This window comes from Nestor notabilis, unplaced genomic scaffold (assembly GCF_000696875.1).
Source record: "Nestor notabilis isolate BGI_N333 unplaced genomic scaffold, ASM69687v1 scaffold11401, whole genome shotgun sequence".
In the NCBI taxonomy this organism is placed as follows: domain Eukaryota; kingdom Metazoa; phylum Chordata; class Aves; order Psittaciformes; family Psittacidae; genus Nestor; species Nestor notabilis.
Window position 1 is genome coordinate 22,781 of NW_009916130.1, and position 15,078 is coordinate 37,858.

The 15,078-nt window shown below is 43.1% G+C and overlaps 1 protein-coding gene across 1 annotated transcript; it reads left to right on the plus strand.

Annotated features, from left to right (window-relative positions):
* The first annotated feature begins 6,963 nt into the window (after window positions 1-6,963).
* TPPP2 (tubulin polymerization-promoting protein family member 2) lies at window positions 6,964-7,890 on the plus strand. Its single transcript, XM_010024453.1, has 3 exons — window positions 6,964-7,167; window positions 7,326-7,479; window positions 7,637-7,890. The coding sequence occupies exons 1-3, from the start codon at window positions 6,998-7,000 to the stop codon at window positions 7,817-7,819; spliced, it is 507 nt and encodes a 168-aa protein (XP_010022755.1). The 5' UTR covers window positions 6,964-6,997; the 3' UTR covers window positions 7,820-7,890.
* The last annotated feature ends 7,188 nt before the right edge of the window (window positions 7,891-15,078 follow it).

Here is a 15,078-nt window from a genome sequence, read left to right on the forward strand (position 1 = left end):
AGAGTACTTCATAAAATAAGGCACAGAAATAACACTGGTAGTTAGTTATTTTTTTTTCTTTTGTTTGAAACTCATTTTTAAAATCTTGAAATGGAATTCTCTAGCTGAAACAGGTCTGTGCAGCTGGTCAGAAAAAGACAGAAGACTTGAGCTATTACAGGAAAATGATGAGCCAACATCAGCTATGTTATAAATGAGAATATCTCAAGAAAGCAATTGAATTTGTTCATAAAGGTGATAAGTGATGAGCAAGTCTGCTTGTCTTTGTACTGGATGCATGCCAGCATCTGAGTTTTCTGTTGGTCTGAATGACAGTTTGCAACTGATGGCTTGCAAATGCCTTTCTGTAAGGACTGAAGTAATTTAGGAGCTTCAGTTACAAGAACTATCTAGAGGAACGTTACTTAAAAGCACCTGAAATGTGATGTGACTTTATTTTTTTTTAAAACATAAGATACACTTGCTTTTGTAAGCAAGCATATTAGCCCTAAAAATGCTTTAATTTAATATTTCTTGTACCCCACCTACCGCTTGCCCCAAACGCTTTGACATGATGTGGAAAAAAATAAGCAGCAAAACTGTTTGTACAGTAAATGTACACAAAAAATCCATACCTTTTTTCAGATAGACTTTTAGATTAGAGTTGAAGAACTGCCAAGGAACTTCTGTAGGCAGAAAAATGTTCTTGGAACAGTGTGCAAATGACCCAACTTGTTGAAACAAGCCAAAACAAGACCGTTTATTGCTAGCTAATTGCATCAAATCAAGTTTGAAGTAAATGCAATTTTGCCTGTGGAGGGAGATAACATAATGTAGCTAATATAGAATAGGAAAACAGACTTCAGGAACAAAAATAATTCCTAATATAGTGCTAGTGGAATCAGTAGATGTTACTCTGGTGATATGACTCTCATTGTCATATAGAAATTATATATGATAGATAATACATATATCAATCTTTTCAATATATATGAAAATGACCTTTTTTAATATGCTAGTAATCACTTTTAATAATGCAATTATTAAATGCCATATTTCTTGATGAGTTAGCTAGAGTGTTGTAAAAACATTTATCTAAGATCTTTTTTGCATGTCTTACGAGAGGTTCAGCAAAACACCTGCTTAGTACACCCGCATTTTCACACAATACCATGGGCCACAGCCTGATCTCACTTATGCCAAGAAACTCCAGTGTAATAGCAAAGCAGGACTTCTAGCTGAGGGGAACACATATTTGTCCTGGATGAATTAATTTGTATTAATCTGAGAACTGGTTTTCTGCCAATTTTCCTATAACAAAGAATACCTCCAAAATATGGCTGTAGTGTCCCTAAAAAAAGTTTTGTGCTAGGATCAGAATAGTTTGACTTGGCTTAAAAATTGATTTTTCTCTGTGATTGATGTCTTTAAAAGGCTTTTGTGTATGTTTGGTTTTTTGTTGTTTTTGTCGTTGTGGTTTTTTTTTGTTTGTTTGCTTTTTAGGGTTTTTTGTGACTGAGATGAAAATAAGCAAATGCTGTGCAAAACTGTTCAATATAAAGCAATAAATTTCTCCATAAAGGTCAAGATCATGAGGTGCACCTAGACCATCAGAAGATTTCACACTGTTTTAATTGTCTAAAGAGCAAAGTGAAGGCATGAGGCATGTGAAGACCAGTAATCAAGGAGAGGGCTATGCTGGAGCCTTCATGTGGGTATGGTGATTGGGCAACGACATTCTTCAGGTCTATGGCTAAAAATCAGTTCCAGCCAACACTGTGATCCAAAAGACACCTAAGAAGAGAAGCAAGCTGTGGCTGAAACTTGCTAAGACAACTGGCTTAACCTTTATTATATCTGTTTATGTACCTTTTTCAGTCCACGTCCTCCTACACACAGCTTGAGGAGGACATTGAAGTTAAAATAGGGTAACATTTGTACAATATAAGGAACTGTCGAAAGCTTTGAAAGGCAGTGGTGACACAGGTCATATTTACCATATGTCTGTACTAAGCACTGAGCGTGATCTTACTTAGTACCTCTATGAACTGTCAGACCTGCAGTATGACTACCAGGTAGACTAGTAGCAGCACTGAGAAATTAAAAATGTTTAAGTACTTAGAATTTGAAGGGAGAGTAGTGAAAACTGGTTATTGTTTCGTTTCTGCGTCAGCGCCCTCTAAACACACAAAGATGGCAGACTGTGTTTGGTGTTTCTACTAAGGAGATAATAATGCATGTGAAGCATGAAAGAAATGTAGTCTGATGCTGCTTCACACTCACTGTAATCACCTTTCCTCTTCTGTGTGGCTGCTCTGCACAGCCCAGCCTTTGGGCTCAGTTTACCTCCTCCTCAGCCTTGCTGTGGCCAAAGTGCCCACAGGAGCTGCAGAGGGTTGCACCTGGGGCATCCAAGGGAGTTTGGGGCCAGCAGCCACAGTGGCAACTTGACCCGGCTGTCTGTGCAGCAGGCGTTTTCCCACATGGCTCCTGGGTATGGGTGCTGTGAACTTCAGTGCTTATCCTCCTGCCACTGCCTGGGGACACCTCTTCTGCTCCTGCACCAGTGCAGCTTGCAGTGCAGAGACTCTGGCTCAGACAGAACCAGGCAATTCCCATTGCAATGACAGCAAAACATCACCCACCATATACAATTTCCCATGAGGAGGACTGTCCCACAGATACCCTCTAAAGCATGTATTTCCTGAACAGTTGCAGATTCAGCTTGACCACAGGTCAAAGAAGAAATCATCAACTCTTCCTGTGCTTGGCCTTTGAAATGAAAGGCAGGTGATATCCATAGGTAAGAAAGGGAATCTCCTTTTTTTCTAACTATCCATTTTTACTAGAGGGATATGCTCAGCAAGGTAAGTGGTTCAGCATGCGGGTAAGAGTGGATAATTTCTTCATTTGTTTCTGTGGGCTCACTGTGAAGAAATATAGTGTTTCTATATGTTGTTTTTCCAGTAAAGTATGAGACCCTGGAGTTCATGTGGGCTAGATTGAGGCATAAAGAAGGTCACTACAGTGCAGGATTATTAAACTTGTCCTAATTTACTCCTTTGAATAACAGTTTGATCTACATGTCCATAAAAGGTTTCCTGATGTTGTATGTGTGTGCGTGCCTGACATAAATAAAGGACACACTGAAAACCAGAAGATACTGAAAAGCAAATCCATAAAATATTTTTACAGCGAACATCTGTATGTCTAGTCTCTTTAGATTTATATTGATTTCTGACAAGTAGCTTCAAATTTCTCAGTGCAAGAATCTTGTTCTTTTGAGATTCTATTCTGTAAAACTTCTCTTTTAAGTCCAGGCATGAAAATGTTGCTCTCTTTTCTCTTTTCCGCCCAGACATCTGCATCAGGCAGATTATATTCGTTCAGCAAGACAGCTAAAGTCACTGCCTTTCAAACTTGTGCTATGTATTACATTCATTTCCTTGAATCTCATTTTAAATAAAACTTTGTTCTTTATCTACTTGGAGACCAGGAAAGGGACAATTTGCTGCAAAAAGACATGCTCTGGGATCAAACAGGGCAGTTGGTGGAACGGCTACAGCTCCACATCTGAGTTTCGGTTCACCTTCATCCTCCATCATTTGCGGTTTTCTGGGTCTAGCAGTAATCCAAGCAACTCGTTCTGACAGATTTAGAGTGTTTCATACGGTAATTGGAATCTCACTACTTTAATGTCTTCATTCAAACGGTTTCTCTGATCATGGCACTGAAAGGGATGTCTTATGCTGTACATAGCTTTATGTGAAAAAAGGAGGTTTATGTGATTATGGTAATAGTTCGTAAAATCTATGAGACAAAGAGTAAATTGGAATTCATTTATTCATAACAGCAGAAGTTAATATTCTTCTTGCCTACAAAAGAGTTTCGTACATTAATCTTTCTCCTGGATTTCTATTACTCCGCAGAGCTAGTTCGGATTGCTTGAGTATTCTTTTTTTGTCCTTTTTAGTCTCTTCAAAATACTGTTTTTCCTTAAATAAATAATCTTGGTTCCATAAAGATGGTATCAAAGCTGTCTTCCAACTTTACTGCAGATTTATGTATTTGAACAGAACGCTTAATTTTGGTCTCTTTTTTGCAGCTAAGCATTTTACTCATACAGATAAATCTCTTTCCTACAACTGAAGATTAAAGATTTAAGCAATTTTGCTTATTCTTTCATAATTTTAAAATTTCTTGTTAATGGTGCGTTTGCTTCTGGAACAGGGGTCTAGTGTGTGTGCATGTCTTTTTTATATATGCTATTTGTATTGTTTTAGTAGCATGCTGCTTTTTCCTTTTTTTTTTTTTCTTATTTTCCTGGTGATCCTCCTCTTCAGCTTCTGTCTTATCTAAGATTTTTCAAACTTCCCTAAATGTAATTTTAAACTGAGCTCATAAAAGCCTAGCAACAGCTTCAAGTACTTAATTAGTTACTTGGGACCAAATTGTGTACTCCCTTGGCCTGTCTTTGTCAAAAGCCTTGCAGTTGAAAGCAGAAAAAAACCTGGCATGTAGCCATAAGAGGATTGAAGAGCAGAGACCATAGGCACAGTGATTCAGATTAATCTCTGTATTAACTTCACTGAAGCAACACATCTGGAACATATTAAAACAGCTTTGCTGTGTGATCTGTCAGCTATCATTCTAGAAAGCGGTTCTTTAAAGCCTTGTCCTCCAGGTTACACGAATGCAGAGACAGTGAAATGACAGATTGCAGGAGATACTTTTCCTTAGAGGCATCTGTGAGGGGAATCTGCAGCAATATTAGGCCCAATGCCTTCTCATTACTTTATGGGGAAGCTGAAAATACAGGGAAAAATGCTGTTAATAAGATTTGTGGATGACAAGAGGAACAGAGATCTGCTAGAGAGATACAAGATAGGGAAGGCAGGAAATTTCAGAAGAACAGTAATCTGGCCATTTGTCTTTTTCTTAATAAGGTGTGTTGGCTGTTAGGAACCCCTGACCATACCTCTGTGTGCGTGTATGCATTTACACAAGGATAGAAATAATAGTTCTCTTTTTTTGTTAAACTTTGGTGACCCCTGGTGAGCTTCTTGCATGCTCACTCTACCTGTGAGGACCATAGGTGGAGAGAGGACTTTGTCCTTTGGGTGAGATGGGGGCTGGATGATACCACCCATTAGGGCCATCCAGATCCACAGGTGAGTGGTCCTTATTCGCTGGCAATATCTGCAGTTTTGGAATTGATGAAGAATTATGGTCAGTCCAACAGGGACACAAAAGGCTACGCAGAAGTGCAGGAGCAAGGACCATGCAGCAGTATCTACAACGTTCTCCTCCTGGGGTGGGTAGAGCTTGGCCAAGCTCATTTCACTGCTATGGGCTTGCTGCGACCAACAGCAAGACTGCAAAGTACATTCCTGTATGTCTGAAATAAGGCATATTTATACATGGTTCCGCATTGCTAAGCACAGCTTAAGGAAAATAAATAAATCAACTAATGAAGGTACATTAATTTAATCCTACATAGACCACAAAGATGAAATGCCTTTTTTAACAGTGTGCTATCATAGTGCCCCTACAAACATGGTAAAAGTTGCCTGGGTGCAAGCTGAGCCTTATTGCTCATTTGAAAGTCCGAGGGCCAGTATCCAGCTACTTTAAGTTTCCTGGCTTAGGAGTGGAAATCTGTGCTTCTCAAAGTTATTTCACAGGTGATGTGTACTGTGTCTCTCCCCCTTCCTACCCCATCCCGCCTTTTGGAGTTATGGATTTCCTATTGACCCCAAAGGCATGCAGGCACATCCTCTAGCCAGGGCATGAACACGCTGGCAGTAGATCAGCTCCTCAAGTAAGGAGGAGCAAGGACTGGCTGCATTTAGTGGTTACAGGGATAAACACATGGAGGGTATGTACCAGCATGGATAGCATTACAGTGCTTGTGTTAATCGAAGAGGATGCAGTATTTGGTTTTGGTCCCATAGTGGGCTGGAGGTCCAGTGGCAGCCCTGATGGGTTTGGACTACCATGTGTATGGCTCACAGAGGGTGCTGAGATCACAATTGGCCAGCGAAGCATGGAACACTGGGTTTGAGAACCCGCTGATCTCCGTAACAGCGAGGAAGGTGCCAGCAGCAGAACCATTGCCATCAGTGCAGTCTGTCTCAGGTGAGCTGGATCCACACCTCCTAGGGAAAAAGGGAAGAGTGCCGGAGGCTCCCAGCAAGGCCACCCAGAGCACCCCGCTTGCCCCTTTGTGCTTGCAGCACATAGATTCCCTGATACAAGCCTACCTGAGTTTTTACTCTAGAGAGGTGGAGATCCTCACAAGATTTACATTAAATGGCAGTCTGCAAATGACATTAAGACCCAGACCCCTGGGTGAAGTACAGAGCTATAGGAGTGGCTAAAGGGTTCAAGGGTGTCTCACAAGCAGCAGGAGTCAGCTGCTTGAGCTGTGTTGGACTGATTTACAATTCAAGTGGTAGCTTATATTCTTAGAGATCCCCGATACCTGACTGCAGTGGTCGAAATTGATCAATAGTGCGAAATTTACTGGTGTTGGGATGACAACTTAATTCAGGGAGCAATTCAGGGGATGAATTGTGATGGGGAAGTATGGGGACAACTCCTTGGTGACTACTTGCAAGAATGTTTGTGAGATTTAGGCACTTAACTGAGGCCTGGAAGAAAAATCTGTTCTCTTCATTATCAACAGGCAAAACACAAATCAGCTACTGAAACTTTTATCTCAGAAAGGTTCAGAAGCACTGGATGCCTTGTTCTTTCACATACAGCAGTCATTAACTCACCTTCACCCCTCCTTTGCCTTGCCTTGGGTCCTACCTGTCCCTGCCCAGACACGGAACACCTTTCAGGCGTTCCATGTCAACAGTTGTAAGGTTGTCATGGTTAACAGGAGAGACACCTGTGGGTTGTGCCCCTTGCTCTTCTTGGGACAAGGTGTGAGGGACACGAGTGAGTGTCCAGCAGCTGCAGACAGTTCTCAGCTCCTTCCCTTCTAACTTCTTTTCTCCACAGCAGCAAGATGTCGGAGATAGAAAACACTTTCCGTAAGTTTGCGACATATGGAGACACAGCTGCCAGTGGTAACAGCATGACTGGAAAGAACTTCTCCAAGATGTGCAAAGAGTGTGGGGTGATGGATGGAAAAGCCGTGACCAGCACTGACGTTGACATCGTATTCAACAAAGTCAAGTGAGTGCTGCCGGGAGGCACGGTGGGCAGCACAGCCAGGCAGGAGAAGGGAATGGCAGGAGGCGGGCAGGCTCTCATGTGAGGAGCAGCCTCTGGGCAGCCTCATCCCACTGCCACCCAGTGGCAAGGTAACTTTTTTCTTGTTCTTTTTGCTATAGGGCCAAGGGTGCCCGCACCATCACCTTTGCTGAGTTCCAGCAGGCCATGAAGGAGCTCTCTGTGAAGCGCTTCAAGAACAAACCGCCAGAGGAAGCACTGCAGGCTGTGTATGGCCTCATCGAGGGGAAGGAGCCCGGCCACGTGGGCACCACGGTGAGTACGAGTTTCATCACCTGCTATGCACCTTGAGCTGCCACATGGCTGTTTGTCCCTCCTGCCAGGACATGTGCTGTCCTCACAAGTAGGGAAGAGCTTGTTTGTGACTTTTTTCCTAACACCGGCTGTGTCTTTCTGGCCTCCTTTCTTGCAGAAAGCCACCAAGGTTGGTGGGGTTGAGAGGCTGACGGACACAAGCAAATACACTGGGACCCACAAAGAGCGTTTTGATGAGAGTGGAAAAGGAAAGGGTCTTGCTGGCCGTGAGGATCTGACAGACAACAGCGGCTATGTTGGAGCCTACAAGGGAGCTGGAACCTATGACAAGACACACTAGGACTGAAACTAAGGAAATAAGGACATTCCCCCTACAACATGGGAGGAGAAGCAAATAAATATCCTATGCAAGCAGCCTTCTGTGCCTGTGCACCCCAAATCTGACAGGGTGGGAATGCATGGGGTGAGCACTTAATGAGTCCAAAGGGTGCTGCAGATTCCCCATCTGACCATGCTTTGATCACTGTGTGGTGGGCTTAAATCCAAGCACAAGCTAGCCTTCTGGAGGAAATTCTATGGACCATCTAGTCTACTGCCATTGCATTGCTTTGCATTTCCAATCAAGTGAACAGTAGGTTAGTTTCTGAATAGTCATTATTTAACCTTCCCAATATGTGACACTTTTTGCTGTGTTTTTTTGGCTTTGGGAGCAGTATGTGCATGCATTTGTAAAGCTACACTGGGTCACTTTTGAGTGACTGTTTTTTGTGGCAGACAGCCCATCACTGGTACCTGACCACATGCTGAAGAGCACTCTTACAGGGCATAGGATTCAACACGTACCTCACTTGTGGAGTGGGATTAGGACCAATGACATTAGTTTCTGCTTTTCCTTTTGCCCAGTTTAAATCCTCTCACCCATTGCTAGCATTTGGCATGGTCACTCATTACTGTTGACTCCACTTTAGAATGCTGGCAGCTGGGGAAGACCTTGTGAGCCTGAAGAAAGCAAGTGAAAAGCTGTGGTGCAGACGATCAGAAAGGAGGGAAGGACTGTGTGGAGCATAGCAGGCCTCTCTACTTGGGAGAATAGTTTGCAAGCTCTGCCTGCACCCTAATCCTTTTCCCAACTCCTCTTTCTTTCCTGCCTCTGCCACCCAGCCCCATTGCTGTGATTGCTTGTGAGATCTCTTGTGCTTTAGACCTAAAATCATACTTGCACTTGTTCTTTCCCCCTGGCCTTTCAGCAGGCTGGTAGGACTAGCATGTCCCTTGTCTCTGCTGCTAGATCTGTGTGTGCGTGGTCAGTTTTGAGGCACCCAGTGTGGGCACCCATCCAGGACCCACTGCTGGGCAGTGGGGTCTCCTCGGGTGCATGACTGGCTCTCAGCCCGCTGGAGCTATCTTTTCTGCCAAGTGATTTCAGACTCCTGAATTAGAATAACTGAGCTTTTAGGGATAACTGAAACAGCACCTTTGGGACAGTTTTGCCTGACATTATGAAGAATTATCTAGCTGTGCTATTCCAGTCCTACAGGCCCTCATCATGGGTCATGACATGTGTTTTCAAGGCACAACACTTGCTCAGAGTGCATTGCCCTTTGCCCCATAGCTCTCATGAATGTCCTCCTTCCTTGCCTAACATAGCAGTTAGGTGGACATAGGAATTAAAAAACCCCACTCACTCACATGCTTTCTCTTACATTGTCCTTATGTACCAATGACCTTTTAGGCTACTTTATGATCCATTGTGTCCTTAGGTAACTTGCGTGCAAAGTGGTTTGGTGGCTCTGGGCAATGTGGCAGGAAGTCCTGCAGAAAACGGAGCAGGTGCATTGGGCATAACTGGCATGGTCTTGGTAGCTGGGGGCCACAGGGGTGACCTGGGAGGAGATCACAGACCACCCTGTACTGGCCCATAGCCTGAGCAGGGCTGGAGCAAAGATTTGCCAACAGCGAGGGCTGGAGCAAAGATTTGCCAACAGCGAGTGCTGGAGCAAAGAAACCCCCTGAGCAGGGGCAGGCACACAGGAGACACTGGATGTGGTATGATTCTAGAGGGACTGCAGCTAGTGGAGAAGGGCAGAGCAGTGCCGTGAGAAACAATAACTGGAAACAGAGGAGGAACCACAGCAGCTGACCTCAGTCTCCTGTGCTGCCCATGGCCCCCTCAGAGGCACTGAAAGGATGGAAGGCCAGGAAGGGGCAGCAGAAGTGTCTGGGGGGAAGCTGATGTACTTCCCCTCAGTGCTTGTTTAATTGTTTGTCTGTATTTCTTAATATCAGAATGGATGATTTAAAGTTTCTATTAGTTGGCAATAAAGTGTGAAATTCAAGCTCAAGACTGCTCCTTTGCTCAAGACAGCAAACTCAAGACTTTGCTCAAGATACAGTAAAATGGAAAGAAGAGCACTGGAACATATGTAAAAAAAAAAAAAAAAAAAAAAGGCCTTATGCTTGCTTTTAAATTTTTGGTATAACTCAGATCTTTAAAACACATTCCAAAGATGGCTGCTCTCAGCAGTGCTGTGTTGGTACATCATGTTCTGTGCAACAGTTTAAGGAAAGTACCTGTAAATTAAGAGTAACAGAATGGTGTACAAAAAAGAAAAGCTAATGCACTCAATAAAATAATGACAGAACATTCCCAGATAGCTCTTCTTCTGGTGACATAGCATTCCTTATTTCAATACAGTCAGCAGGTAATTGCAGCAAACATTAATACTTTAGAGCTATGATTGCTGTTCCTGAACCTTTCTCTCATTAGTTCTGAAGTGGATCTACTCATCCTGTTGCTCTTGAGATGTTCCTGCAAAAACACGGCTGAGAAGTTGCAGGACTGGATGATGTTGTCCTGGACTTTGACAAAGCTTTTTAACTGTTTCCTGTGCTTTGGCATGTAAGTTATAGGTCATAGTCCCCTGGTCTTCCAAAATTAAGGGCTGATTGATTTCTTCCCCACAGTACAATACTATGTGAGGAGCAAAGCTAGTGCATGTTATAGTGTAACCAAAAACACAGGTTTGAGGCTCTCCCAGTATTTTCAATCCACCCCTGAATGCTTACAAACACATGATGGGTAGTTATCAGCAGGGTCCTGCTGACTCTTGGTGGGCAAGCAGAAAGATGTACCAGCTTCACGGGCCCAGCAGTGTACTACCACTTGATAATGTCGTTTTTCAAACAAAAGATGTAGGCACCAGCAGTCTCACAGCTGTATCAGTGTCTGGGTTTGGTGTGGCATCTGATGTCTAACTCATTCTAGCTGCACTTCAAACACCTTGGGACCTTTACATTTGGGGGAAAGGAAAACAAGGATTGCCTTCAATAACCAAGCAAACCTTGAGCGTATTTCTTTGTTCAGGCCCCAGCTTCCTTGTAATGAAATGCCTCAAGAAATTGCCCACATGCAGTTCTGCAGACAAACACAGGGATGTGCTGTTGGACTTTTTTTTTGTTGTAATTTTAAAAAAAAGTATAGCTGGCACAGAAAACACTGTGACACTGTGGAAGCTTTGGGAACAAATTGAGAGCTTTGTACTTGTGCTTGCGTAGTGCGAGTTCTGGTTTGCATTAACTCGGGTACAATGTGACACTGGAGGGTGAATTTCTGAGACATGATTCAATCTCTACTTCATCCTGTAATCTAACTTGAGCAGTACTCCAGCACCAGCAAGAATCACTACTTGTCCTGTCTTTTCCTTATAAATAGAAACCACAAAAAGATGAGGAATGCCATGTTCACTCCCTACAGCAGCAACAGAGTGAATGAGTAAAAAGGAAGCCGTGGTTGACTGAAGAGTTTAAAAATAGTACCTGGCTCCTGTATGCCCCTGGGGAAGCAGTAATACCAGTTGATAGAGGATTTTAAAATGGCCAAAGACATGCATGTATCAATTAGAGCCAACAACACATTTGCAAAAGAAAATAAAAGTAGTAGTTAATGTTCTAGTGCATCGGGAGCATGCAAAAATAACTTATCTATCTGTGCCATTTTGTATTTGCTCTATTTAAGAGGCTATATTAACTAGACTGGGGTCACGTTAAGTCTGGCATCGTTCTTCACTGTCAAGAATCAGATACTGTTTTTGCTTTTTTTTTTCCCCTTTCTTCTTCTTCTGCATGAATTACGGTCTTTCTGTTGCATCTCTAACATGATGGCACAGGTAGCTTACCTAGATGCTGCCACTTAAGGTATTTCAAGCTGTCAGTGGGCACCCTACACAAGCACTTTATTACAATTAAGCAAGGCCTGGATCTAACAGGCTCTTACCTTGACAGATTAAAGCATTTGTGATGGTACACAGATGTGGAGAGTTAATGAACTCTCCACATTTATACTGGACGGGTCACTCAGGTGCTATTTACGTTCAAAGTTACGAATTCTAATGGATGGCAGTGTAAGGCCTTCCCCAGCTGGCTCTTGTTTCCTTTGCTTCTTTGGCTATTGAGAAATGCACATGTCTCCACTGCCTCAGGGAAGCAGTGGTTATACTTGGTGCACAGTTAATTACATGCCAAGGAACCCAGTGGGTATTCACCTCAATTAACACATATATGACAGAAAAGAAAAAAAACCCAAAACATTTGGAGATTGATGCGCAGTGCTAGCCTGGCTTCAGTAAGCTTTCTGTAGCTGGAAGACGACATTGCTCTGGCTATTTCATGGGAATCCATGTTGTAAGTCAAGCCTGAAGGAAGACATGTATGCTATAGGCTTGTCTCTTTTTATCCAGCACTGTTCGTCAATCTAGCAGGAGACAATTTCCCTCCCTACACACTTTGTCTTTCTGATAGTCACTGCATGCTCACCCTCATTCCTCCCCTCCTTTCCAGCTGCAAACCTTCAAGGTTACCTGAGTGCCCAGTACAGGTGTTTGCTCTTGAGACCCCAGCCACATGTAGTTAGGGCAGAAGGCATTCACTGTTGAGTCTTGCCCATTAGCTCTACAAACCACTCCCTGCTACCACTGGCACCATGAGCTGCCCAAAAAAAAAGCCAGGGCCCAAAGGCAGTTGTGCCACTGTGTTGCATTGCACCATGGTGTGTAACACTGGGACACACTACTGTGTAACGGTGATACTGACTCTTTAAAGTGGCTCTTTGCCACTTGTGGGAGACAATGGAAACTATATGATTATTGCCAAAGAGAAGTAACTGCTTGGCTGGAGAAGAAAGAGTTAAAGAAGAAACAAAGTGCAATCAAACAGAGCAACCCAGCTGGCTGAAGAGGAGAGAGCATAAGATACCAAGACACCTGACTGAGGAGGAGAGAGCATAAAGATAAGAGACTGGCTACTCTGGGACTGGCTGTGAGAAAGCGAGCAGTGTTAACAAACAAACTATAAGTCAGGAACTAAACATGATAGGCTACAAATTGAATGGTATAAAAGCTAGAGGAATAGGCTAAAAATAACTGTTGTTAGAATGGTATAAAAAGTTAGAGCAATAGGCAATAAAGCGATTCACTGCATGAAGATTCTCTGGTTCCGTGCCTTCATCCCCTCAGCCACTGAGACCGGGATCACGTTAAGTCTGGTATTGTTCTTTTTCACTGTCAAGAATCAGATACTGTTTTTGTTTTTGTTTTTGTTTTTTTTTCCCCTTTCTTCTTCTTCTGCATGAATTGCGGGCTTTCTGTCCTCACTAACCTTAGGGTTAGTAACTACAATTGCTGGTTTAATGTTTCCCTGCGCTATTCATCCCAGATGCCACCCTTACTCCCACCTATGCGTGTATAGGACATACTCTGTATCTTTCTGCCTGCAATCCCCCACTGCTGGTATCACTTAAAAGACGAGGGGGGACAGTCCCAGAAGTCTTCACTAACCATCCACAGCTACACAGCTAGCCATTCACAATATAAATCACTGAAGATTCTTCCTCACATGGAACTTTGCTTTACAGCAAGCAGCAAACAAACAAACAAGTTCCTCTGCCTCGCACAGACACAGCAGCAGCGGGGGGGGAAGAGAAGAGGAGCACAGAAATACTTGGACAAGTGCATCGGTTTGACAGCGTTCAGGGATTGGCACCTCCTGGCAGGGCTGGGCCATGCAGCTGCCACAGCAGTGGGGCTGCTCTCAGATATGCCCTGTCAGAACTGCAGTCCTAACCGTGACAGATTTATGTGTGGAAATCATGGGTATTTTTCATTGCCTGATTATAAGGACCCTTACTGCACAGTGTTTGGAGCAGGTGGAGATTGCGCTGCGGTTTTTAACAAGTTTGGGTGGGTCTTTAAAGGAAAACGCGCGTGGCCTCTGACGGTCTGAACCAACTCCATGATTCTTCAGATTTGAGCCCTAACCAAAGCTGTAATTACACTGTGCTTTCCTTCACTGAAAAACCCGTTTAACATGTTCTCACCCACTCCTTCTTCTCTGAGTTACTCATACCACCCGCCCTTCCTCCGTGCTGCAGTTTGCTACCTCTTAACTCTGCTGTGACAATTACTCTGTGGGGCTAGCTGTCAAATGGCATTTCTGATACAAGTCAATCTAAAAATAAAGGCAATTAAATCCAGACAGCCAAAAGACAAATGGTGCAGTCCCACAAGTGGGAAGGTGTAACCATCATGCCAGATTTGCTACGCAGGAAAACAACCAGAGCAGTACAGTGTATGTCAGTCACTGTCTGATCCCCCCCAAAGGCAGTACCTGCTTGAGGAGTTGTCTTACCCTTCAGCCTTTGTTTATTTTTCAGATTCACATTCAGTCCTATCTAGTCTTTGCCTTCCTGAGGACTTGAGCTTGCAGGCAAAAGCTAAAAGAAAGATTAAGACGTCTCTGTTGTCTTGGACTATGTAGAACAGTTGTCTGCACCTCTGAGGGAGGGTTCATGGGGTATAATGTGAAAACCATGCACAGCTGATCCTGTTACTCCTGATAACTCTAACCGTCCAGATCCAGCACAGTATGGATGCACAGGATTTCTGCATTATTCCAGACACCTCTAGCCCTTCAGATCTAGCACAGTGTTGTTGTATTGTAGCAATATCTTTGAAAGGCTTAGGTGTAGTAACAACATGAGTATTTTGGGAGATTTTCCTGCTAAGTCCTGAACAGCTCCAAAATCCGCCCAGGCTTCAGTGGGCTTATCTGTCATGTCAGGCACTTTCAGGTTCAACGGGGGAAACCCAGTCTTCCACAACTATCAATCACAGTAATTCAGTAAATAGACGCAGTCTGCAGACTAACAGCATTTATAGAAAGTACTTAAATATTAAAGGATATTTGCTAAAACAATGTGTTTAGTAAAACAGTGTCTTTAATTTCTATTTTGAAACCTAATCCATTTATTTCATAATACTTTATATACTTATTGTAAAATTTTATTACATAAAGAGTGGAGTTAAAAATAATCAAGTAACACCAGAAAGTGACAGTCTCTCAGAAGAGAGGGGAAGAAATATTCCTCTAAATTTGCTGTACCAGATACCATTTTTTAAGAGAGAGATATTTCAAGGAAAATGAGTACCGTCACTCGTTGGATAGCAAAGATTTGTGCAATTTATTTGTAACTAATATCCCCATGAATTTATTAACTGCACAAGTAGAGCTAACAATTTCGCTGCAACAAGATTAAAGCAACAAAAC